Source organism: Oncorhynchus gorbuscha, linkage group LG08 (genome assembly GCF_021184085.1).
Source record: "Oncorhynchus gorbuscha isolate QuinsamMale2020 ecotype Even-year linkage group LG08, OgorEven_v1.0, whole genome shotgun sequence".
Classification (NCBI taxonomy): Eukaryota; Metazoa; Chordata; class Actinopteri; order Salmoniformes; family Salmonidae; genus Oncorhynchus; species Oncorhynchus gorbuscha.
In genome coordinates, this window is record NC_060180.1 from 67,541,421 (window position 1) to 67,568,591 (window position 27,171).

The 27,171-nt window shown below is 42.9% G+C and overlaps 1 protein-coding gene across 3 annotated transcripts; it reads left to right on the plus strand.

Moving 5' to 3' along the window:
* The first annotated feature begins 1,524 nt into the window (after positions 1 to 1,524).
* LOC124042084 (phosphatidylinositol 4,5-bisphosphate 3-kinase catalytic subunit alpha isoform-like) lies at positions 1,525 to 26,202 on the plus strand. 3 transcript variants are annotated; one of them, XR_006840043.1, is made up of 22 exons: positions 1,525 to 1,796; positions 2,704 to 3,114; positions 3,309 to 3,518; positions 4,066 to 4,316; positions 4,741 to 4,986; positions 8,719 to 8,804; positions 9,145 to 9,250; positions 10,235 to 10,387; positions 10,850 to 10,984; positions 11,346 to 11,470; positions 11,698 to 11,779; positions 12,015 to 12,179; positions 16,456 to 16,559; positions 18,435 to 18,606; positions 18,850 to 18,956; positions 19,149 to 19,270; positions 19,669 to 19,747; positions 20,435 to 20,605; positions 20,961 to 21,078; positions 21,767 to 21,918; positions 22,214 to 23,980; positions 24,027 to 26,202. XR_006840043.1 is itself a non-coding variant. In XM_046360408.1 (21 exons), exons 2-21 carry the CDS (start codon positions 2,763 to 2,765, stop codon positions 22,482 to 22,484), a joined length of 3,207 nt encoding a protein of 1,068 aa, XP_046216364.1. In that variant the 5' UTR covers positions 1,525 to 1,796; positions 2,704 to 2,762; the 3' UTR covers positions 22,485 to 26,202. The 3 variants fall into 3 exon arrangements, 2 of the variants coding, with proteins under 2 accessions (XP_046216364.1, XP_046216365.1); XM_046360408.1 differs by having other exon boundaries at positions 22,214 to 26,202; XM_046360409.1 differs by having other exon boundaries at positions 1,786 to 1,925; positions 22,214 to 26,202.
* Positions 26,203 to 27,171: the final 969 nt, after the last annotated feature.

Below are 27,171 nucleotides of genomic sequence, written 5' to 3' on the forward strand. Positions count from 1 at the left end.
TCATATATGCATAGTCACTTTAACTATACATTCATGTACATACTACTCATCTGGCCCGACTAACCGGTGCCTGTATATAGCCTCGCTACTGCTATTATCACTATTTTTTTACAGTTTTTTTTCACTGTTGGTTAGAGACTGTAAGTAAGCATTTCACTGTAAGGTCTACCTACACCTGTTGTATTCGGCGCACGTGACAAATAATCTTTGATTTGATTTAATCTAGCATGGGTAGGATAGTCATCTGAATAAGGGTTAGTTTGGCAGCTGGAGTGAAGGGGAGCAATTAGGATAGAGGAAATCAAGTCTAGATTTAACTTTAGCCTGCAGCTTTGATATGTACTGAGAGAAGGACAGTGTACCGTCTAGCCATACTCCCAAGTACTTGTATGAAGTGACTACCTCAAGCTCTTAACCCTCAGAGGTAGTAATCACACCTGTGGGGAGAGGGGCATTCTTCTTATCAAACCACATGACCTTTGTTTTTGAGATGTTCAGAACAAGTTTAAGGGCAGAGAAAGTTTGTGGACATTAAGAAATCTTTGTTGTAGAGTGTTTAACAAACATCCGGGGAGGGGCCAGCTGAGTATAAGACTGTATAATCTGCATATAAATGGATGAGAGAGCTTCCTACTGCCTAAACTATGGTGTTGATGTAAATTGAGAAGTGTCTGGCCTAGGCTCAAGCCTTGGGGTACTCCCTTGTTGAAAGGCAGTGGCTGAGACAGCAGATGTTCTTACTTTATACACTGCACTCTTTGAGAGGTAGTTAGCAAACCAGGCCAAAGACCCCTCAGAGACACCAATACTCCTTAGCCGGCCCACAATAATGGAATATCATATCATATCAAAAGCTTGGATATAGTAATGGAGAGAGAGAGTTGTAGAAAATTGAATTTGTAGTGGCAACTGCAGAGAGGTATTTGGGTGTATGAGATTTGACCTCAAAAGAGTTACAGGGTGTGTTGAGTGGTGGTGTCCTGTTCTTTCAGGCTGTTGGCCTGAGGTAGGGTTAGACATATTAAAATAGTGGAGTTGGGTGGTGGGTGTATGGTTAGATGGTAGGGTATTTGTTGATTTATTCAGATTTTTTTAAATAAAAAAATAATAACAATTCAAGCAAAGTATAAGGGATGTATACTCCAGTTTAGTCGGTGGCTGTAATGCAACATTTATTGGATGCTTAACCGCCATTAAACCTCAGATAAAAACGTAATGGCTCTGGTGGGCTGTAGGTCAGGGTTTTGTTCAAGTCCCTCATTAAAACATTCGATTCAAACCATCAGTGGAACCCACCCCTGGTCCTCCCTAATAGCAATCCCTGGCCACCCAACTCCTGGCCTACTATTAAAGCATTTTAACTTGAGTTGTGTTGCTATGCTGTCAGAATTGAACATGTTTTATTTATTTCAAGAGTGTGTTTTCCTACACGTTTAAACAGTATGTAAAAATGTATACAATGCTGTTGGTGAAATGAAAACGACAGAGAACGTTCAATGCATCATGTCTTCGAGGTCAAAGCCCGATGCCACTGGGGGTCTCTGGTGGGGCGGTACTAACGACAAGTCAGGCGGCCAGCTGTGGCTAAACGAACACTAGCGGGCTTGTGAGCCATCAGAAAAATGCCGTATTTTTCGCTATTGGGTAGGACTTCACATCATGGAATGTAATGAACTTATTCCACGGGGGGAAACTATATATTATAGCCAACGGACGTCTTTGTTGAGAAATCGGACTGCCCCTGAGACTTGGATGGAGGTGCAAGCCAGCGCCACGACCGAGGAGGTGTAGAACGGGTACGAATCGGGTTTGTTTAGCTAACGTCAGCTAGCTATTATCGGGAGAAAGTTGCCTGTAAACGAGTGAAAACAGGGCGTTACTTGCGCGAGACAATAACCAAACTATTGTTTGTCTGCAGATGCCAGGTATTTAATCACAAAAGGTGTCAAAATACATATCAAATAAATACGTACTTTTCAACGAGACTACAGTACAGGCGTAGCTGTATAATGAGACGTTGGACAATTAGCTAGGCTAGCTAAGTCGGCACAAACAACTAGCTAATGGCTAGCGGTTTGTCAGCTAATATTAGCAAACTTGCTATAGGTAGTAGCACCGGTGTTTTAGCTAGCTAGGTAAAGTGTTTAAGCTAACTCTGTAACTAGACGCATTCTAGCAAGGAAAAAGAAAATAACAATTGCCGGTTAATTCTCAAACTTTTGCCATCCCAATACACCCATATTGGGCTGAATTACTAGGTTGCCAAATTAGCTAAACAACTAGCTAACTAGTTACTTTATTAGCAAGCTAGCTAACCAGCTAGCTACTGTCTTCAAATTCCATTGGCATTGCTTGTTGTGACACAGTGTGTTCATTAGCTAGCTAATGATTACAGTGACTGAGCTGTCAACCTCTCCACTTAGCTACCAAACGACCTATTGTTATGTTACATTTTTTCCTCGAGCAACATATGTCCTTTGTCATGCTTTAGCTGCCCCCATGCATTTACATTTTCTGGGACAATGAACAATTTGAGTTCATCATTTTATAATCTACTGTAAACAACCGCCTGATTTTATAATGTGATAGTAATTCGTTTTTTGCACTTCCACTCTCATTCAATATATTTAGCTAGCGGTATGGAAATTTTTGTTAAACAGGTCACTGCGTCTTATGGAATTGTCCCCCTCTCTCTCTGTCCAGTTGGTCTACCCGTCTCATCCTAATTATTAGCATAGTGAGGAGCAACCGACCTGACCACCATGCCTCCCAGACCGTCTTCTGGGGAACTATGGGGCATGCACTTGATGCCCCCGAGCATCCAGGTGGACTGCCTTCTCCCAAATGGGATGATTCTGACATTGGTGTGCACACGCGAGGCAACACTCATCTCAGTCAAACACGAACTCTTCAAAGAGGCCAGGAAGTATCCTCTCCACCACCTCCTACAAGAGGAGACCTCCTACATCTTTGTCAGCGTTACCCAAGAGGCTGAGAGAGAGGAGTTCTACGACGAGACAAGGAGACTGTGCGACCTCAGGCTTTTTCAGGCCTTCCTGAAAGTCATCGAACCAGTGGGCAACCGAGAGGAGAAAATACTCAACCGAGAAATTGGTATGAATGTCTCTCGTATTCTTTATACTTGGTCACTGACATCACATAGGCGCTTTCTTTGAGTATAGTGTGACATCTGGCTGTTTTCAAATACAGCACTCAAATTTCATTAATGAATACTGAGTGTGATTAAGATTGATACAATGTGTCTTGAAGCTATAGGAGTACATGAAATGTTATTTTTCTTTGTACAGGTTTTGCAATAGGAATGCCTATATGCGAGTTTGACCTGGTCAAGGACTCGGAAGTGCAGGACTTTAGAAGGAACATATTGAATGTCTGCAAGGAGTCTGTGGACCTCCGAGACACTAATGGACCCATCAGTAGAGCGTTGTACGTCTACCCTCCCAATGTAGAGTCGTCAGTAGAACTGCCCAAGCACATCTTCAATAAGCTTGACAAAGGTAGGAAATGGGAGACAGTGACACACAAAGAAGGTTTTGGTCTGGGAAAGGCAAAATGTCCCAGCCACGTACAGCCTAATATTCTAGAAACAGACACTATTGTAAACATTGACACAATCACCATCCACTTGTTTCAAATATGTTTTTTTTTGTGTGATTTTAATCAATTAAAATAAAATCTAATTTGTCACATGTGCCAAATACAACAGGTGTTGTAGACCTTACCGTGAAATGCTTGCTTTACCAGCCCTTAACCAACAATGCAGTTCAACAAATGGAGTGAAGAAAATATTTACTAAATAAACTAAAGTATATATATTTTTTGAAAGTAATACAATCAGAAATGGTGTGACATTTCTGATTGGATGGTGGAAGACTTGAACATTTACCTCACTTTTACCATGTTACTGGATGGTGGAACATTTACTTCACTTTTACCATGTTACTGGATGGTGGAAGACTTACCTCACTTACTTTTACCATGTTACTGTAGTAGCACATTTATTCAGGACCCTGGGACTGACCACCATATTATTTTCTCCCCCAGGTCAAATCATAGTGGTCATCTGGGTCATCGTGTCGCCGAGCAACGACAAGCAGAAGTACACCCTGAAGATCAATCACGACTGCGTGCCGGAGCATGTGATCGCAGAGGCCATCCGCAAGAAGACGCGTAGCATGCTGCTCTCTCACGAGCAGCTCAAGATGTGTGTGCAGGAGTATCAGGGAAAGTACATCCTCAAGGTGTGTGGCTGTGACGAGTACCTGCTGGAGAAGTACCCCCTTAGCCAGTACAAGGTAAACACAGACCCACACACACATTGCTCTGATGCGTACTCCACATCTTGAATAGGAATACAATTACACATCTGATGTAGTTCGACTCTTGCCGGAGTGTTTTTAAATATAATATGGAGATATGATACCAAAGAAATAATTCCCAAATGCTGCTTTTTATGGAAACAGTCTGATCTGAAAGGTTGGCGTTTGAGAGGAAAATAAGAAGGAAAAACACTTTTTTTTTTACAAGCGTACTCTGTTAGGAAATTCTTCCTTTGAATCCTGTCTGAAGCCTTTTAGAATGACTAGCCAATGACTAGCTAGCTATGTTGCACAGGTAAAAGCAGATGCGCAAAACACGGGTAGCCATTCGTTGCATATTCAATTACCTCTGGCTTGGTGTAGTGTCTAATGTCCTTATGTCTATGCCTTTCCTTTCCAGTACGTGAGGAGTTGCATCATGCTGGGGCGCATGCCTAACCTCATGCTAATGGCCAAGGATAGCCTTTACTCCCAGCTGCCCATCGACACCTTTACCATGCCCTCGTACGCCCGACGGATTTCCACGGCAACGCCCTATATGAACGGCGAGACGGCCACCAAGTCCCTGTGGACCATCAACGGCACTCTGAGGATCAGGATACTGTGCGCAACCTATGTCAATGTAAACATCAGGGACATTGACAAGGTACTGTACTTGAGGACTTTTGGGTTGTGTTCAGTAGAGCATATCGTAATGAAATGTTTTGCAACTGATAACGAATACCTGTGTTTATGGCTGTGGTGGTCATGCCATTTTTGTCAGCCGGTTATTGTCATGCAAAAGACTGCTGGTCTCACGGTAATTGACCGTTAATTAACAAACACTTTTAGCATCTCCAGGCTCCATGCATACAAGCCTCTGATGCCTGCCTTTGGAATATCTACATTTAAAAAAAAAAGTATAATTAATTGATTATGCACCAACACAATAAATGCATTATTTATTTTAGGCAGGTCTAAAGAAACATGATATGAAGAAAAGGTATTTCAGAAGAACAGAATATGAGTTGGCCTACTGTATGTTATCTGGATATTCTCCATGTCATAGGCTGTAGGCTTGTTAGCATACAAGATATGCTTATAAGTCCTGTGACGTTATTTAATATTATGATTTTATAGTAAGCAAGAATATAATTCACAAAACAAAAGTTGGTGTTCTGTTCTTTGCCTCACGCTGTTCTCTCAAGTGATCATATTTTCACCCATCAGACTTCTCAATTTAATCTTTACTAACATGTAAAATTAGTTTCAATTTAGACTGCCACATAATCAAATGGGCAGGGGAATATTCTTTTAATGCATATGCACTGGAATAGTGAATGGAGGCCATTTTCCTACCGGTACATTTTCCACTCAAGTTGGGTAGGCTACTCTGGTCGTTTCGCTGTGCACAGGTGATATCGTGCCCAAACTCTGTATGCCATAGGCTCACCCAAACCCGTGTCCTGCAGCTACCCAGTGCTTGGTTTGAGTCTCTGCGTGTTGCAGAAAGGAATGAAGGAGAGGGGGGGACAGAGACAGAAATGCAGTGGTTAGATATTCTGTAGCTGAAGGTATTGTCAGCCTATTAATTATATAAAAAATGCCCTCTTACTAGGCTATTCAAAATCTAAAACAAATTCACTATAATTCTAGGCTAAATCTCAATTTGATTTATTTAGGCTAGACCAATTATGTTTCGAAGAGATCTTAAGCCACTATGTTGGTATCTTTACTGTGTGTGAATGTTTTTCTGCCATGTGTAATATGCGGTAGATTATGTATTATATAACAGCACGATCATTATTTTAATTCTGTTATTTTTTGGGGGGGCTTGGGCTCGTATTTACTAATTTCATATGTAAATACTGTATTCTATTCTACTGTATATTAGTCAATCAAATCAAATTTTATTTGTCACATGCGCCGAATACAACAGGTTCAAGAAAGAGTTAAGAAAATATTTACTAAATAAACTAAAGTAACATTTTCTTTTTAAGTAACACAAGAAAATGACATAACAATAACGAGGCTATATACAGGGGTACCTATACCGAGTCAATGTTTGGGGGTACAGGTTAGTCGAGGTCATTTGTAAAGTGACTGCATAGATAATAAACAGCGAGTAGCAGCAGTGTAAAAACAAGGGGGGGGGGGGGGTTCAATGTACAGTAAATAGTCCGGGTGGCCATTTGATTAATTCAGCAGTCTGATGGCTTGGGGGTAGACGCTGTTAAGGAGCCTTTTGGTCCTAGCCTTGGCGCTCTGGTACAGCTTGCCGTGCGGTAGCAGAGAGAACAGTCTATGACTTGGCTGACTGGAGTCTTTGACAATTTTTTGGGGCTTCCTCTGACACCACCTAGTATATGGGTGCTGGATGTCAGGAAGCTTGGCCCTAGTGATATACTGGGCCGTATGCTCTGCCCTCAGTTGCGCCTTACGGTCAGATGCCGAGCAGTTGCCATACCAAGCGGTGATGCAACCAGTCAGGGTGCGCTCGATGGTGCAGCTGTAGAACTTTTTGAGGATCTGGGTACCCATACCAAATATTTTCAGTCTCCTGAAGGGGAAAAGGTGTTGTTGTGCCCTCTTCACAACTGTCTTTGGTGTGTTTGGACCGTTCTTGTTTGTTGGTGATGTGGACACCAAGGAACTTGAAATTCTCGACCTGCTCCACTTCAGCCCCGTCTCTGTTAATGTTCAAGGGGCCTGTTCGACCCTCCTTTTCCTGTTGTCCACAATCAGCTCCTTTGTCTTTCTCACATTGAGGGAGATGTTCTTGTCCTGGCACCACACTGCCCGGTCTCTCAGCTCCCAATAACAGACAACGATGAGGTAGGCTATCAGCCCTACCACTCTTGTGTCGTCAGCATACTGAATGATGCCGTTGGAGTCGTGCTTGGCCACGCAGGCGTGGGTGAATAGGGAGTACAGGAGGGGACTAAGCATGCACCCCTGAGGGGCCCCAGTGTTTAGAATCAGATGGCAGATGTGTTGTTGTCTACCCTTACCACTTGGGGGCGGCCCGTCAGGAAGTCCAGGATCCAGTTGTAGATGGAGGTGTTTAGTCCCAGGGTCTTTAACTTAGTTCCCACAAAGCTCATCACTATGGTGTTGAATGCTGAGCTATAGTCAATGAACAGCATTCTCATAGGTGTTCCTTCTGTCCAGGTGGGAAAGGGCAGCGGGGAGTGCGATTGAGATTGCGTCATCTGTTGGGGCGGTATGCGAATTGAAGTGGGTCTAGGCTTTCCGTCATGATGGTGTTGATGTGAGCCATGACCAGCCTTTTAAAGCACTTCATGGCTACCGACATGAGTGCTACGAGACGGTAATCATTTAGGCAGGTTACCTTCACTTCTTGGGCACAGGGACTATGGTGGTCTGTTTGAAACATGTAGGTATTACAGACTTGGTCACGGAGAGGTTGAAAATGTCAGTGAAGACACTTGACAGTTGGTCATCGCATGCTTTGAGTACATGTCCTGGTAATTTTTTAAGGTCTTGCTCACATTGCCTATGGAGAGCGTGATCACACAGTCGTCCAGAACTGCTGGCGCTCGCGTGCATGCTTCAGTGTTGCTTGCCTCGAAGCAAGCATAAAAGGCATTTAGCTCGTCTGGTAAGCTCGCTCCACTGGGCAGCTCACGGCTGGGTTTCCCTTTGTAGCCCTATAACATTTTTCAAGCCTTGCCACGTCCGACGAGCATCACAGCCGGTGTAGTGGGATTCAATCTTAGTCCTTTATTGATGCTTTGCCTGTTTGATGGCTCGTCTGAGGGAATAGCAGGATTTCTTATAAGCATCTGGATTAGTGTCCCACTCCTTGAAAGCGGCAGCTCTTACCTTTAACTCGGTGCGGATGTTGCCTGTAATCCATGACTTCTGGTTGGGAAATGTACGTACGGTTACTGTGTGGACAACGTCGTCGATGCACTTTATTGATGAAGCTGGTGACTGAGGTGGTATACTCCTCAATGCCATTGGATGAATCCCGGAACATATTCCAGTCTGTGCTAGCACTCCGACATTGCTCGCCCTAATATTTGTTTTACTTTTAGGTATGTGTGTATTGTTAGATATTACTGCACTGTTGGAGAATTTTGATACACCCGCAATAACATCTGCTAAATATGTGTATGTGACCAATACGATTTGATATGTATAGTCATATGAACAAGTTCAGGCAGTACCGCTTTACAAAAGGTTTTCTCCCCACTGAACACGATCCTGTTGTCAGTTCTGTTGTACATGTATGTGCAGGTCCTCGTGAAGAAGAGGAACAACATTTAGATGTAATATCTGAATAGATCCGGTTTGGGCCCTAATGTCCTGGATGTCCGTTTCTGTATTAAAGGCATCTATATAAATGATTGATGTGTCCCTGCTATTGATCTAGATCTATGTCCGGACTGGGATCTACCACGGTGGGGAGCAGCTGTGTGACAATGTGAACACTCAGCGCGTGCCATGCTCAAATCCCAGGTATGCCATCCAGCGTCATAATAAACTGTGCTTTCTTTATGAAGTACTTGCTAAATCACATACTGCAGGTCGTTACAGTGAGACTACTTTTACTCGCATATGTATTTTGCTGTGGGATCTGGATTTTTAATTTAGGAGCACCAGTGTGCCTAGAAAAATGTATGATTCTACCTTTTTACTACTTCCTATTTTGCGTTTGTGCTCCTAAATGTCTTTCGGTGTGCCTTTATTTTTCAACTTAGGCTCATATGTGCTCCTTGTAAAATAGCGAAGCCTATTGTTAGCTTCATAAGTATGTTTATTTGATTGATTGGTGAAATGTTCTTGTTGTCCGTCCCAGGTGGAATGAGTGGCTGAACTACGACATGTACATTCCAGACATCCCACGTGCCGCCCGCCTCTGTCTGTCCATCTGCTCTGTGAAAGGGAGGAAGGGGGCTAAAGAGGTGAGCTCTCCCTCCTGCCTACCGGTGCCAGGAACTTAGTTTGGCCAAACCAAAAGTCACTTTTTTTCCCCTGTCAGAAAGTATCAGAGGTCTCAAACTCAAAATACCAGAGGGCCTATGTCAGTCTTACTGTTGTCAGGGGGGGCCTATGTCAGTCTTACTGTTGTCAGGGGGGCCTATGTCAGTCTTACTGTTGTCAGGGGGGCCTATGTCAGTCTTACTGTTGTCAGGGGGGCCTATGTCAGTCTTACTGTTGTCAGGGGGGCCTATGTCAGTCTTACTGTTGTCAGGGGGGCCTATGTCAGTCTTACTGTTGTCAGGGGGCCAATGTCGGTCTTACGGTTGTCAGGGGGCCCAATGTCGGTCTTACAGTTGTCAGGGGGGCCCAATGTCGGTCTTACGGTTGATCAGGGGGCCAATGTCGGTCTTACGGTTGATCAGGGGGGCCAATGTCGGTCTTACGGTTGATCAGGGGGGGCAATGTCGGTCTTACGGTTGATCGGGGGCAATGTCGGTCTTACGGTTGATCAGGGGGCAATGTCGGTCTTACGGTTGATCAGGGGGGCAATGTCGGTCTTACGGTTGTCAGGGGGCAATGTCGGTCTTACGGTTGTCAGGGGGGGCAGGGGGGCAATGTCGGTCTTACGGTTGTCAGGGGGGCCCAATGTCGGTCTTGGTCCTGTCATGGGGGGGGGTGTGTCGGTCTTGGTGTTGTCGGAGGGGGCTAGAGCGAAGCAGCTTTTGGGCCTGATGTGGCTATGGACTAGATGGATATGGAAAAATACATTACCAGTACATTTCCTGGCTTTAACCAATCCTGTTGTTGTCTTTGTGCAACCATCGTCTTCAATTTTATCCTTCCATTGCTTGGAATGCTATATCGTTTAACAAAATAATTTAACTATTTACATTAACCACGATTCCAATCCAACTCCATACATTTGACTGCAATTACAATCCAACGTTGCTCTATTGTTGCTGCAGGAGCATTGTCCACTAGCCTGGGGCAACATCAATCTGTTTGACTACACCCACACTCTAGTGGCCGGGAAGATGGCCCTCAACCTGTGGCCTGTGCCCCATGGCCTGGAAGACCTGCTCAATGCCATCGGAGTCACTGGCTCCAATCCAAACAAGGTCGGAGGTGTTAGCTAGCTCAACCACACACACACACACACACACACACACACACACACACACACACACACACACACACACACACACACACACACACACACACACACACACACACACACACACACACACACACACACACACACACACACACACACACACACACAGAGAGACCGATGCAAAGACACACTTTCTCAAAGACACTCAGCTTGAGTGGCGAACGATAAGCCGCACACACACACCTACAGAGACAAAGTTACACACACCATCACGACCCCAAATTCATTCACATACAGCTTGAGCGGCTAGCAATAATCCTCCGCTCTCGCTGTCTAAGCCTCTTATCTCCCTTATTAATGACTAATTTACGCGCCACCTAACCCCACAATAGGACACCATGGTTCTCTTAAGGCCCTTTTGAATGACCTCTTGTGACCTTTTCATTGTATTACCATGGGCCCGCAGGAAACCCCTTGCCTGGAGCTGGAGTTTGATCACTTCAGTAACCCGGTCAAGTTCCCCGACATGCCGGCCATCGAGGAGCACGCCAACTGTAACATATCCCGGGAGCTGGGCTTCAACTACTGCCACACCGGTTTGGTAATTCCCAAGCGTTTGTGTTTCTAAGTCAATATTAACATTGTACGTTAATCTGTTATGTTGATTTAATGCTGTTGACAAGTCGGGTAAACTGGAGACGTCACTAGCAGTCACCACACAACCTGAGACGCCTGTGGTATCATATTTCATTCATAGTGTCTCTCCCTGAGGCATGTTCATTAGGCTCAAAACAGGAAGGAAAAACCCCCATCTTGAAACAGGGAGGGTAGTACCTGAGTGTGTCCAATAAGAACACAGATTTTAGTTTTCTGTTGCAAAACGTTGTACAACGGAGTGTTTATTGAACACAACCCTGTTTCCCACCGTCGTTTAATAAGCAGCATAATGGTCTCTATTGCAGAGTAACAGACTGGCGAGGGACAACCCCCTGACGGACAGTGACAATGAACAGCTGCGCTTGGTGTGTAACAGAGACCCACTGTCTGAAATCACTGAGCAGGAGAAGGACTTCCTGTGGAGGCACAGGTAATATGCAGTATGTGTGTGTGTGTACATACAGTGTGTATGCTTCATCAACAAATGCATATTTGTTATGAAAAACTCGTAAACAAAACCCTCGCAAGATCTATTTAACATTTCTTACCTGAAATTGTTTGGTTACTTGCTCAAGCTACTCAACAAGCTCTTCTACTAACTATCCCAGTGTGTGATGTTAGGAGAGGAAACTAATGCACTATACTCTCCACCTGTAGACATTACTGCGGCACTATCCCAGAGATACTTCCCAAGATTCTCCTGGCAGTGAAATGGAACTCCAGAGATGAGGTTGCACAGGTAAACAGTCTCACATTTCAACTGTTGACACTTGTCTTTTTTAATAGCCTAGCATAGCATGGGCTATTTGCTGCATATTCATTTGAATTGATTTGACTAATTTAGCCATTTGGTTCCATTTCTGAGATGGTCATGTCAGTAAATATTATTTTATTATTTATTTTTTAAATAATTTCCTCGAGCTTTGCATTTTATTTTAGACATGCATTTTTATATTTGTTGTTCTTTGTCTCAGATGTATTGCCTTCTGAAGGACTGGCCAGCCATAAAGCCAGAACAAGCCATGGAGTTGCTGGACTGCAACTTCCCCGATCCCATGATTCGAGACTTTGCCGTGAAGTGCCTTGAGAAATACTTAACAGACGACAGACTCTCTCAATACCTCATCCAGCTGGTCCAGGTACAGTAATAAATACCTACTAGACAGACTCATTACCTCATCCAGCTGGTCCAGGTACAGTAATAAACACACTCGTGTTTAAAAGTTTGGGGTCACTTAAAAATGTCCTTGTTTTTGAAAGAAAAGCACATTTTCTGTTTGTTTAAAAAAAACATCAAATTGATCAGAAATACAGTGTAGACATTGTTAATGTTGTAAATGACTATTGTAGCTGAAAACAACTGATGTTTTATGGATTATCTACATAAGCGTACAGAGGCCCATTATCAGCAACCATCACGCCTGTGTTCCAATGGCACGTTGTATTAGCGAATCCAAGTGTATAATTTTAAAAGGCTAATTGATCATTAGAAAACCCTTTTGCAATTATGTTAGCTGAAAACTGTTGTTCTGATTAAAGAAGCAATAAAACTGACCTTCTTTAGACTAGTTGAGTGTCTGGAGCATCAGCGTTTGGGGGTTCGATTACAGGCTCAACATGGCCAGAAACAAAGACTTTTCTTCTGGAACTCGTTAGTCTATCTTGTTTGTCTTTGCAGAGTTGCAAATAAAAAAAACCTATCTCAGACTGGCCAAGAAAAAGAAAAGATTAAGATGGGGAAAAGAACACACACTGTACAGAGGAACTCTGCCTAGAAGGCCAGCATCTCGGAGTCGCCTTACTGTTGACGTTGAGACCTGTGTTTTGTGGGTACTATTTAATGAAGCTGCCAGTTGAGAACTTGTGAGGCATCTGTTTCTCCAACTAGTCACTCTAATGTACTTGTCCTCTTGCTCAGTTGTGCACCGGGGCCTCCCACTCATCTTTCTATTCTGGTTAGAGCCAGTTTCCTCTGTTCTGTGAAGGGAGTAGTACACAGCGTTGTACGAGATCTTCAGTTTCTTGGCAATTTCTAGCATGGAATAGCCTTCATTTTTCAGAACAAGAATAGACTGATGAGTTTCAGAAGCAAGTTCTTTGATTTCAGGCCATTTTGAGCCTGTAATCAAACCCACAAATGCTGATGCTCCTGATACTCAACTAGTCTAAAGAAGGCCAGTTTTATTGCTTCTTTAATGAGCACAACAGTTTTCAGCTGTGCTAACATAATTGCAAAACTGTTTTCTAATGATTTAATTAGCCATTTAAATGATAAACTTGGATTAGCTAACACAACGTGCCATTGGAACACAGGAGTGATGGTTGCCGATAATGGGCCTCTGGCCTCTGTATACCTCTGGCCTCTGTATACAGATAATGGGCCTCTGGCCTCTGTATACAGATAATGGGCCTCTGGCCTCTGTATACGTAGATAATCCATTAAAAAATCAGCCGTTTCCAGCTACAAAAGTAATTTACAACATTAAGAATGTCTACACTGTATTTCCGAGCAATTTGATATTTTAATGGACAAAAAAAATGATTTTCCTTCAAAAACAAGGACATTCCTAAGTGACCACAAACTTTTGAACTGTAGTTTACCTACCAGACAGACTCTCTGAATACCTCGTCCAGCTGGTCCAGGTACAGTCATACGACCCACTCATAGTCTGTGCTGTGTAGAGACAGAATGGCCACATAGAAACCACATACTATTCTATTCATTTTCTTTGACTCAACATGAATGCCACTGCCATCTTGATAGTTGGGGTTTTGACACCATCTGACAACATTTTAAATAATTAACACTACGTAATGACATTTCAATATGACCCTTTAGGCTAAATGCTTTATTTTACATGGTGGCTTTATTCCGTCTTATCTCTTTCTGTGGTTTGCTAAAGTAATCCTTTTACAGTGTATTCAAAAAGACCCCTTGACTTTTTCCACTTTTTGTTACGTTACAGCCTTATTCTAAAATTGATGAAGGAAAAAAACAATCTACACACACTACCCGTTAATGACAAAGCAAAAACAGACATTTTTGACATTTATGCAAATTTATTATAATTAAAAAACAGATATAGTTTCTTTACATAAGTATTCAGACCCTTTGCTATGAGACTTGAAATTGAGCTCAGGTGCATCCTGTTTTCATTGATCATCCTTGAGTTTCTCCAACTTAATTGGAGGCCATCTGTGGTAAATTAAATTCATTAGACATGATTTGGAATGGCACACACCTGTCTATAGAATGTCCCACAGTTGACAGTACATGTTAGAGCAAAAACCAAACCATGAGGTCAAAGGAATTGTCTAAAGAGCCCTGAGACAGGATTGTGTCGAGGCACAGACCTGACTTTCAATCCACATAAATCAAATCACATTTTATTTGTCACATGTGCCGACTACAACAGGTAAAAAGACCTTACCATGAAATGCTTACTTTACAAGCCCTTAACCAACAATTGCAGTTCAATAAATTAAGAGTTAAGAAAATATTTAGTAAATAAACTAAAGTAAAAAAATAAACACAATAATGAGGCTATATACAGGTGGTACCAGTACCGAGTCAATGTGCGGGGGTACAGGTTAGTTGAGGTAATTTGTACATGTAGATAGGGGTAAAGTGACTATGCATAGACAGTAAACAGAGAGTTGCAGCAGTGTAAAAACAAGCGGGGGGGGGGGGGGGGGGGGTTCAATGTAAATAGTCCGGGTGGATATTTCATCCCCCACATGAACATTCTTCCTGCTCGTATCTCATTTAGGCTACACTGGTTTCCAGTTCAGAGTTTACATCTATCAGCTCCTACAGAGAGGTAATGAACTCAACAGTTTAATGAATTGGACAAGTCGCTCCTAATTTTAGGCTCCTGCTATTAAGGAGAAGAACGCGAAGGGTGAAATTGACTATTCACCTCAAATATTTAATACATTTCAGAACAAGGCTGTAATGTAACAAAATGTGGAAAAAGTCAAGGGGTCTGAATTAGAGGTAGACCGATTATGATTTTTCAACGCCGATACAGATTATTGGAGGACCAAAAAAGGCCATACCAATTAATCGGCCGATTTATAATTAATTTTTTTTTTTTTTTTTAAACTTTTTTAAAAATAATAAAATAAAAACTTATTGTTTTTTGTAACAATGTCAATTACAACAATACTGAATGAACACTTATTTTAACTTAATAAAATCCATTTAGCCTCAAATAAATAATGAAAGATGTTCAATTTGGTTTAAATAATGCAAAAACAAAATGTTGGAGATGAAAGTAAAAGTGCAATATGTCCCATGTAAGAAAGCTAACATTTAAGTTCCTTGCTCAGAACATGAGAACATATGAAAGCTGGTGGTTCCTTTTAACATGAGTCTTCAATATTCCCAGGGAAGAAGTTTTAGGTTGTAATTATTATAGGAATTATAGGACTATTTCCCTCTATACCATTTGTATTTTATTAACCTTTGACTATTAGATGTTCTTATAGGCACTTTAGTATTGCCAGTGTAGCTTCCTTCCCTCTCCTCGCTCCTCCCTGGGCTCGAACCAGCAACACAACAGCCACCATCGAAGCAGCGTTACCCATGCAGAGCAAGGGGAACAACTACTAGAAGGCTCAGAGCGAGTGACGTTTGAAACGCTATTAGCGCGCGCTAACTAGCTAGCCATTTCACTTTGGTTACACCAGCCTCATCTCGGGAGTTGATAGGCTTGAAGTCATAAACAGAGCAATGCTTGACGCACAACAAAGAGCTGCTGGCAAAACGCACGAAAGTGCTGTTTGAATGAATGTTTACGCGCCTGCTTCTGCCTACCACTGCTCAGTCAAATACTTATATACTTCTATACTTGTATGCTTAGTCAGATTATATGCAACGCAGGACACGCTAGATAATATCTAGTAATATCATCAACCATGTGTAGCTAACTAGTGATTATGATTGATTGATTTTTATAAGATAAGTTTAATGCTAGCTAGCAACTTACCTTGGCTTACTGCATTTGCGTAACAGGCAGTCTCCTTGTGGAGTGCAACGAGAGAGAGGCAGGTCGTTATTGCGTTGGACTAGTTGACTGTAAGGTTGCAAAATTGGATTCCCCCCGAGCTGACAAGGTGAAAATCTGATGTTCTGCCCCTGTACGAGGCAGTTAACCCACTGTTCCTAGGCCGTCATTGAAAATAAGAATTTGTTCTTAACTGACTTGCCAAGTGAAATAAAGGTATAAAAAAATACGGCAAATCGGCGCCCAAAACTACCGATTTCTGATTGTTATGAAAACTTGAAATCAGCCCTAATTAATCGGTCATTCCGGTTAATCGGTCGACCTCTAGTCTGAATACTTTACGATGCACTTTGTTGGTGTGTGTTGTAAACGTGCCCTGTGTTTTCTTTCTTCTTCTGGCCACCAGGTTCTTAAGTACGAACAGTACCTCGACAACCCGCTGGCCCGCTTCCTGCTGAAGAAGGCTTTGACCAATCAGCGGATAGGACATTTCTTCTTTTGGCATCTCAAGTGAGTTTGTTTCCCGGTTGTTTCTACAGCGTGTATTATGGATGGCTTGATGTTGCCACAGGCAGTTGGAATGCCGTTCTGCTGGTATAATACATCTTTCTCCAAGGTCCTCTAAAAAGCTTAATTTGTGCATATCATGGTTTACGTAAAGAAAAGCTGACCGAGGGCAATTCGCCAGATCAAGTTACACATTTATTTTCACTGTGTGTTCAGTTGATATGCTTGAAGTCATAAACAGCGCAATGCTTGAAGCATTCGAAGAGCTGCTGGCAAAATGCACTAAAGTGCTCTTTGAATGAATGCTTACGAGCCTGCTGCTGCCTACCATCGCTCAGTCAGACTGCTCTATCAAATCATAGACTTAATTATAACATAATAACACACATAAATATGAGCCGTAGGTCATTAATATGGTCAAATCCGGAAACTATCATCTCAAACAAAACGTTGATTCTTTCAGTGAAATACGGAACCGTTACATATTTTGTCTAACAGGTGGCATCCATCAGTCTAAATATTCCTGTTACATTGCACAACCTTCAAAGTTATGTCATAATTACGTAAAATTCTGGCAAATTAGTTCGCAACGAGCCAGGCGGCCCAAACTGTTGCATATACCCTGACTCTGCATGCAATGAACGCAAGAGAGGTGACACAATTTCACCTGGTTAATATTGCCTGCTAACCTGGATTTATTTTAGCTAAATATGCAGGTTAAAAAAATATATACTTCTGTGTATTGATTTTAAGAAAAGCATTGATGTTTATGGTTAGGTACAGTTGTGCAATGGTTATGCTTTTTTCGCAAATGCGCTTTTGTTAAATCATGTTAGGAAGAAATAGTCTTCACACAGTTCGCAACGAGCCAGGCGGCCCAAACTGCTGCATAAACCCTGACTCTACTGCAAGAGAAGTGACACAGTTTCCCTAGTTAAAAGAAAATCATGTTAGCAGGCAATATTAACTAAGTATGCAGGTTTAAAAATATATACTTGTGTATTGATTTTAAGAAAGGCATGAATGTTTATGGTTAGGTACACGTTGGAGCAACTAGTCCTTTTTCGCGAATGCGCACCGCATCGATTATATGCAACGCAGGACGCGCTAGATAAACTAGTAATATCATCAACCATGTGTAGATATAACTAGTGATTTTTTATTTTATGCTAGCTAGCAACTTACCGTGGCTTCTTACTGCATTCGCGTAACAGGCAGGCTCCTCGTTGAGTGCAATGTAAGGCAGGTGGTTAGAGCGTTGGACTAGTTAACCGTAAGGTTGCAAGATTGAATCCCCGAGCTGACAAGGTAAAAATCTGTCGTTCTGCCCCTGAACAAGGCAATTAACCCACCGTTCCTAGGCCGTCGTTCTTAACCGACTTGTCTAGTTAAATAAAGGTGTAAAAAAAAATATCGGCCAAATCGGTGCCCAAAAATACCAATTTCCGACTGTTATGAAAACTTGAAATCTGCCTTAATTAATCGGCCATTCCGATTAATCGGTCAACCTCTATGCACAATCAGGTCGATGATATATGATTAAATCTCATATGATGGCATTTGACATTGACGATATATCTTGAAGGTCAAGATTATGCTGTATTTGAACTTTACAAATCCATACTGTGCAGAGTTATAACTCAACTGATAAAAATCTGTTACATGAAGTCTAAATGAATTAACTAAGCCTTGTTTTTTTCGCCATACTAAGATTGTTGAATGAAAATGCGACTAAAATATATATATATTTTTTTTATTATTATCTACTTATATTAATGTTGCAAAACGATTATATTGCGATATTTATAGTAGCATATCGTAGAAGAGGTCTGCTGCTGAACCAATCACAATCACATAAGTTATTGTCTCTGTCTCCAGGTCGGAGATGCACAACAAGACTGTGAGCCAGCGGTTTGGCCTGCTGCTGGAGTCCTACTGCCGGGCCTGTGGCATGTACCTCAAGCACCTGAGCAGACAGGTGGAGGCCATGGAGAAACTCATCAACCTTACCGACCTCCTCAAGCAGGAGAAGAAGGACGAGGCCCAGAAGGTCAAGTTTACGCTGTGGTCAAGGCCCTTCCACTTCATGCTCTAACATGGAAGCCTCAATAGATGACCACGTTTTTGTTATCCTCAATACAACACAAAATAACAACCCACAGTCATACAACAAACTAGCGATACTAAGCAAAACGAGTAGAACTGCTATACAAGCCAACAGGCCCAAATGGTCTTCACGACTATGGACTCCTTGCAGTAAAGTGAAGCTCTCTCTCTCTCTCTCTGCCCTCAGGTTCAGATGAAGTTCCTGGTGGAGCAGATGAAACGGCCTGACTACATGGATGCCCTACAGAGCTTCACCTCTCCACTCAACCCAGCGCACCAGCTGGGAAACCTCCGGTACAGACACTTTTTCAATCCAGAAAGCGCAGTAGACATGACCACAAACGTCCACATATTTCCCCGGGAATGTTTGAACAAAGAAACCAAGAAATGTATCCTGTGAAAATGAGGGTTAATCACAGGTCAAATGTTTTCCTAACGTTATTCTCAGCGCCTCCGTGTTGATACAATGTTTACGATCTGTTTTAGCTTGGAAGAGTGCCGGATGATGTCATCGGCCAAGCGGCCCCTGTGGCTCAATTGGGAGAACCCCGACATGATGTCAGAGCTGCTCTTCCAGAGCAACGAGATCATATTTAAAAATGGAGATGGTATGTCTCGCTAATGCATATCGAATCACTCAACCCCCTTCACTCACTAGACGATAAACATGCTTACAGGATCCCATTTTACATGCATGTCCCCAAACTCACTTTGCATTGCCCTGGCACCGATTAATAATGCATTAAGGCAGGGTTTCCTAAACTCGGTCCTGGGGACCCCAAGGGGTCCACAACTCTACACCACTGATTCAACTATCCAACGTTGATCATTAAGGTTTGATGATTTGAATCAGCTGTGTAGTGTTAGGGGGCAAAAACCAAAACGTGCACCCCTTTGGGGTCCCCAGGACTGAGTTTGGGAAACGCTGCATTTTAAAGTGTGATCAAAGCTTGAACTGCTCATCATCTTGCTATTCCACCCCCCCACCCCCCCCTGTCTCCTTCAGATCTGAGGCAGGACATGCTGACTTTGCAGATCATTAGAATAATGGAGAACATCTGGCAGAACCAGGGCCTTGATCTCAGGTACTGTCTCTCTGTAGCCGCTCAGCAGCAGCAGCACGCATGGATAGTCGATTTCACCCTTCGTGTTCTTCTCCTCAATAGCAGGAGCCTAAAATTAGGAGCGACACGTGTAGCCTAAATGAGATACGAGCAGGAAGAATGTCCATGTGGGTGGACTGAAAGTCAGGTCGCTTTCTTATTGGTCTATTAACTAATTTATCACAGGCAGGCCAAAACTCCATCCCACCAAAACAGGCTGACATTTCAGGCTGTCTTTTCAAACCGCTCTTACACGAAAAGGGCATTTATTATAATTTTCACAATTCAACAACCTCATAGGTTGGAATTCCATGACAGACTGACCAGGTGAAAGCTATGATCCCTTATTGATGTCACGTGTCGAATCCACTTCAATCCGTGTAGATGAAGGAGAGGAGGCAGGTTAAAGAAGCAGTTTTAAGCCTGTGTCGATGGCTGGATAGACGGAGGCATAGATGTGTTTGACTGTAGTATTTTGAGGGATTTATAGACCCATCCAATCTTTTTCATGATCATATTTTGTAAGTTACTTTTCTTAAATTGTAAATATTGTATATTTTTGTTGGAATTGTGAATTTGTATGATTGTGTGCAGGGCTTCTTGGTCTCATGGGATTTCCTGTTTTAAATCAATTGAAATATATCCTATTGCTTCCTCTGTGTCATTCAGGATGCTGCCGTACGGCTGCCTGTCCATCGGCGACTGCGTGGGCTTGATAGAGGTGGTGAGAAACTCCCACACCATCATGCAGATCCAGTGTAAAGGAGGCCTGAAGGGGGCGCTGCAGTTCAACAGCCACACACTGCACCAGTGGCTCAAGGACAAGAACAGGGGGGAGATGTGAGTGATGCCTGGGCTAGGTTCCAATAGCCACACTTGAACACCACATAGAACGAATGCCCAGTAGCCCTATGTAGCTTTGTTCTTCTACATTGCTTCATTCGAAGCAATCCTAATTCATTCTAAATTATACTATTGTAATGGATAGAGATTTGGTGAGACATTTCATAGTTCCAAGCAGTGAAACTATTTGGAACAGTCCGTTGCTTATGGGGGGACAACATATCAAGTTTATTCTCCACAGGGCAAAGGTTTCCTGGAATTGCTTAGGAGTGGATTGTACTGTTTGGTATTCCTATTATTACAACTTCCTCTTCAGTTAAATGCCATTGAAAACCCATTAAACTGTGTCCAGGTACGACCAGGCCATTGACTTGTTCACACGGTCGTGTGCGGGCTACTGCGTAGCCACCTTCATCCTGGGGATCGGTGACAGACACAACAGCAACATCATGGTCAAAGATGATGGACAGGTACTTCAGACTAACGGCCCTGCTACACTATAGCCGTCAGCCGTTGAGGAAATGCTTCCTTTAAAATCAATGAAAGGTGCTTCACTGCCTGCGCTATGTCACGTCCAATGGCAGGATTCAAGCTCAAGACTCTGAGGTTCAATTCTTGACGCAAGCGATCATTATATCTTGTGAATTGAAATAACGAGAAATTGTTTATTGGTTGCATATGGCCTCGACTACACACCCCTGGTTATTTTACTAAGATTTATGACGTCAAGAAGCTACTAGGAGAAACTCTAGCGAGCTACATTGACAAGCTAGGTTCAGAATATAAACAAAAACAACTTGTGTAATTACAGTATCATTTAGAATGGCCACTAGCAACAATGTATAACATTTTAAATAAAAAAAATGGACCTAAGCTGTTGTACTGACACATAATTGATGACTGTGGTGCAGTAGGGGAGAATGGAGTAAAGATGGTCCTCCGCTCTCAAAACAACACGCTCTATGTAGCAGGTAGAACTGGTTGGAAGATTCCTGGAATAAGCAGGAAACCTGGGAATCTTCCAACCAGCATTTCTGAAAAACTGTGGAATTTTGTGAAAGTTGCCAGATTTTCTGCAATCCTACACACTACTCTTTTCTCTTGACATTCTTTGGTTATAGGTTAAAAAATAGTTGTACAAATATTTTCTCCTTGCAGCTATTCCACATAGACTTTGGCCATTTCCTGGATCACAAGAAGAAGAAGTTCGGCTACAAGCGAGAGCGGGTGCCCTTCGTCTTGACACAGGACTTCTTAATCGTCATCAGTAAAGGAACCCAGGAGTGCACCAAAACCAGGGAGTTTGAGAGGTACAGTTTCACTATTTTGTGTTTATGTTAGCTTTCCTATAAGTGAATATTAGGTGTTAGGTTCACTACCCTAAATGTCGAGGTACGTGCTTGAATATATGATGCCGTACCCTTTTTGTCTTCCTTTGCTTTAAATGGATGTGTACATGTCATTGTGTTACAGAATGATATCATTACTCCAACTGGTAATACAATGCAACTTTATCTCACACACACACGCACATCTCCTAACCCAGCTAGGTTCAACATTTCCCAGACGAATCGTCCCTCACCGTTGTCCTTCCATTCCCACCAGGTTCCAGGAGATGTGCTACAAGGCCTACCTGGCAATCCGGCAACACGCCAACCTCTTCATCAACTTGTTTTCCATGATGCTGGGCTCGGGGATGCCCGAACTGCAGTCCTTCGACGACATCGCTTACATCCGCAAGACCCTGGCGCTGGACAAGACTGAGCAGGAGGCCCTGGACTACTTTATGAAGCAGATGAACGACGCCCACCACGGCGGCTGGACCACCAAGATGGACTGGATCTTCCACACAATCCGCCAGCACGCCATGAACTGAGAGGGGGCCATCTGCCCGGAGAGTAGCAGCAATGCAGAGAGGACAAGGGCGGATCTCTACACCATCCGCCTGGACTGTGTGTCAACGGAGAGACTAGAGCGGATCTCTGCACCATCCGCCAGCTAAGCATGCCATGAGCTGAGATGGCAGAGCGGACAACGCTAGCGTCCACGGATGGAGCTATGAATGGATAGAAACCATTTGCTGAATTGAGAGGCTAGAACGGATCGCTACATCATCTGCTAACTTCTGAGCTCTGAGGGAAATGCACATCTGTACACCATCCACTAGGAGGCGCCAAAAGTGGATATTAGGGATGCATCGATAGGGAAATGACGGACTGATGCGATAATCATATTTACTGGACCTTATCTTTCTCATATTGGTATGGCAATATAGCCACAGTTCTCTTTGTAAAATTAGGGGAACAACCACGATTGTAAACAGCCATTTTGCAAAAGTTATGTCATTTTTAAGATGAAAGCGATCTATTGTATTATCAGCCGATACCGATATGATGGCTGTTTTTTTTCCCTTCCTATATCAAAGCATGCCCAGGGTCATGTACTGCTAACACACCAGGATACCGTGAAGACCTGCCCAGGGTCAGGTCCTGCTAACACACCAGGATACCGTGAAGACCTGCCCAGGGTCAGGTCCTGCTAACACACCAGGATACCGTGAAGACCTGCCCAGGGTCAGGTCCTGCTAACACACCAGGATACCGTGAAGACCTGCCCAGGGTCAGGTCCTGCTAACACACCAGGATACCGTGAAGACCTGCCCAGGGTCATGTACTGCTAACACACAAGGATACCGTGAAGACCTGCCCAGGGTCATGTCCTGCTAACACACCAGGATACCGTGAAGGCCTGCCCAGGGTCATGTCCTGCTAACACACCAGGATACCGTGAAGACCTGCCCAGGATCATATCCTGCTAACACACCAGGATACTGTGAAGGCCTGCCCTGCTAACACCAGGATACCGTGAAGACCTGCCCAGGGTCATGTCCTGCTAACACACCAGGATACCGTGAAGACCTGCCCAGGGTCATGTCCTGCTAACACACCAGGATACCGTGAAGATCTGCCCAGGGTCATGTCCTGATAACACACCAGGATACCGTGAAGGGCGGCCCAGGGTCATGTCCTGCTAACACACCAGGATACCATGAAGACCTGCCCAGGGTCATATCCTGCTAACACACCAGGATACTGTGAAGGCCTGCCCTGCTAACACCAGGATACCGTGAAGACCTGCCCAGGGTCATGTCCTGCTAACACACCAGGATACCGTGAAGACCTGCCCAGGGTCATGTCCTGATAACACACCAGGATACTGTGAAGGCCTGCCCAGGTTCATGTCCTGCTAACACACCAGGATACCGTGAAGACCTGTCCAGGGTCATGTCCTGCTAACACACCAGGATACCGTGAAGGCCTGCCCAGGGTCATGTCCTGCTAACACACCAGGATACCGTGAAGGCCTGCCCAGGTTCATGTCCTGCTAACACACCAGGATACCGTGAAGGCCTGCCCAGGGCACGCAACGGAAAATGGTTTGATACGGAAAACAAAACAAAAATTCTTATTGGGCAAATCTTGGCAGTCTCTTTCAATCATGTTTTCTTCCTCTTGGTGCCCATTGAACACGACCCAGAATACCACCAGCATTGTTAATTCCCAGTGATGGATGGTTGACAGACACTAGGATGTCCTTTTCATCGTCTGCTGTCAACTGTAAGATTAGCGAGAGAACTGACAAATCGTGTTTGATCTCAATTGACGATCACACATCGTGTGTGGTGTGTGTGTGTCAGTGTCATCTCACCCCCCCCCCCCCCCGCCCCCGCAGATGGAAACGGTCATGTTTCGTGACCTCAAAGTTTGAGATTTTGTACAGAAGTATCCCAATGGTCTTGTATGCATACATTATTCCTTTTTCGTCTTCATTTTCTACTGAGCCAAAGTACTATATATATATATATATATATATATATCTCCCCTACTACATCTGACTTATCAGTCTAACCATGAGTCACTACTATTCCAATCCCTGTGTATCTCCTTTGTAGCACTGATCTCTACAGTATTTGTTTGTTTGTCTATCAGTATTATGATGCGTGTGCAGCGTTCTGGAGTAAAATGGCTGCCGTCCAGCACCCAGTTGGATGCAACACAGAAGTTTACGATGACCGACAGAAAATTACTGTAGATTTATCCTGTAACTGTAAATTCATTGAATTCATCCTCTTCGTTTTGTTGTTTTTTCGGGTTGTATTTTTAAAAGGGAAATGGGGGCAAAATGGATGTGCAATGTTATAGTTCTGTTACACTATGCAATTTGTGATCTTAATGTACTGTACTGCAAAGTAGAGTCGATGGGAGTATCTAATCATATACACAGCATTAAAGATGTCTATCAACTGTACAGACGAGACAGTACACAGAAGACGAATGCACAATTATGCACTGACGGTATCACCGATTTCTTCCCTCACAGGATGACTCTGGAAGAACTGTTAAAAAAAACATTTTTAAAGAGCCTCTTGTACCCTGCCTTACACTTTAGTTGTTTTTTCTTCAGATCTAACCAGACATTTTCAGAAAGCGTTTGGAGCGTTTTTTTTTGGTGACTTGGAATTTGCTTCATCCTATATTTTCAGAATACAAGTATGTATAGATTTGACCCTATTCCAGACTTCCCCAGCATTCTATGTCATATGAACTCCCTAATCAGTAAAGTTGTTTAAGATCAATAAAATAAAAGTGTAACAGGTGAATTTGTGGTTTTGCCTTCCCTGACAACTGCCCTTTTTTAAGTGTGGATTCTGCAGTTTTCTTATTGCATAAATATACTTTTATTAGTCAGTTGTTTGCCAGTTTTTACCAAATTACATGGTATGTGTTTCTGTGCAGGTTACAGATGGTTGGGCAGGTCCCATTCAAAACAAGACAACTACAATAACCGTATTACAAACAATATGCAAGCGCTATCATAGAACATTTTTCCTTTTAATTGTTGTTGTGGTTAAATGTCATCCTTTTCTTTTCACTGTTAATGCATGAGGTCCCTGAAGATACTTTGTTCAACCAAGTGTTGTTTACTTGAAGTTCATGTTTTAAATGACATTTTGTTACTTGTGAGGTACAATGTCATCACACCATGAAGATAAGCAATACTACCCTGGGGCCAGGGAATAATGTCTGGCACCCATGAACTATATGTGTGTAAATCGCTTTCCTTGAGTAACTACAGAGATAATATATTTTTGTATTCTAAATGTAGACTAACTCTCAATACAATCACTAAACAAAACAAAAAACTGGAATTCTGCATAGTACATCATTTCACACCCCACTAGACAGCTTGTAGTTATTGAAATATGAGACACTAGTGATGGACAACATGAGCTTGATAAGGAGGAGAATGTATCGAGTGGAATTTCACTGAAGGTCTTCTGCTCTGGCTAGGAGCAGCAGTGTAAAAGCACAATGATGAAAAGCTATCCTGCATGTTTTCAAACCCACTATTCATGAGGTATCTATTCATCCCTGTACTATGCACTCATCATTCTTTCAAACTAATTCATATACCATGTCTGGATAGAACCCTGTATTCATTCACTCATTGTACTGTTTGCAAAAACCCAAAAAATCTTTGCTCTGTATCCCCAGATATTTTGAAAACCAATAAATGTCACTTCTAATGATCCATTTCTTGCCTCATTTTATCATTAATCTCATGATTTAAAATAAATATAATTATAAAGACCTAAATGAATCCTAAATTGTTTCAATTTGATACATTCAGTGTCAGTAAGATCTAGCCTCGTCCCCAGGCTAACTGCTGCCCCATATCGACAAAGTACCTGCTATGAGTAACCAGACCAGGAACATTTTTCCTTAAAATCAGCAAATTCAGACATGCAGTAGGAGTTCCTATAGTCCTAGCGCATGAAACTAACTTTCCAGGAGAGAGTTGGTAATGTAATCATCCTCTTTTCCATTTCACACTACATCAGCCCATTGACTTTTCTCCATACAGTGGGAATCACATACACAGTATATAATCTCCATGTCCTGTTACTGGCTATGTTCAAATACACATTGTAGTATGCCACTGTCACCTTGACGTGAGTTATCCTACATAGGAGACCTAGACCACCTTGGAAGCTGGTAGATTGAGCTTTTTGTCAGTGTCTGCCTACCCGCTGCTACCTCACTACCCAGCTCTCTGGTTGAGCTTCGCCAGGCCACCAAGTAGGACACCAGCCAAATATGTTTTTCATAACTAACCCAAGATAGACCACAGCCTGTCATTTCCAACACAGGACGCAAAAGCCTTCCTACCTGTTTAGGTGGTTTGACCAGAGTACATGGTGAAGCCCAGGATGACGACCTGTTACTATTACCTGGGCCTTGGCCCTGTCCCTTCCCCTACCCACACCTGTTCCTGGAGGATCTTCCTGTGACATACAACCATATGGAATACACACAACACACACACACACAAGATACAGGTGGCCGCTAAAGGGTGTCCTACCCGACTGGATGTGTTCTGCCAAGCCTCCTTGTCATGTTGGTCTCCCAAGTTGTTGGTGGAAAGACTGAAATGTCCAATCACATTCTATATGACCGTGACATCAGGAGTTTCATAAACATACATTTATGAATCAATTATTC

Coding starts and splice junctions, on each gene's coding strand:
- LOC124042084 (XM_046360408.1), top strand. CDS start 2,763: ATGCCTCCCAGACCGTCTTCTGGGGAACTATGGGGCATGCACTTGATG. Junction 10,985..11,345: donor ACTACTGCCACACCGGTTTG/GTAATTCCCAAG, acceptor TCTCTATTGCAG/AGTAACAGACTGGCGAGGGA. Junction 12,180..16,455: donor ACCTCATCCAGCTGGTCCAG/GTACAGTAATAA, acceptor TCTGGCCACCAG/GTTCTTAAGTACGAACAGTA.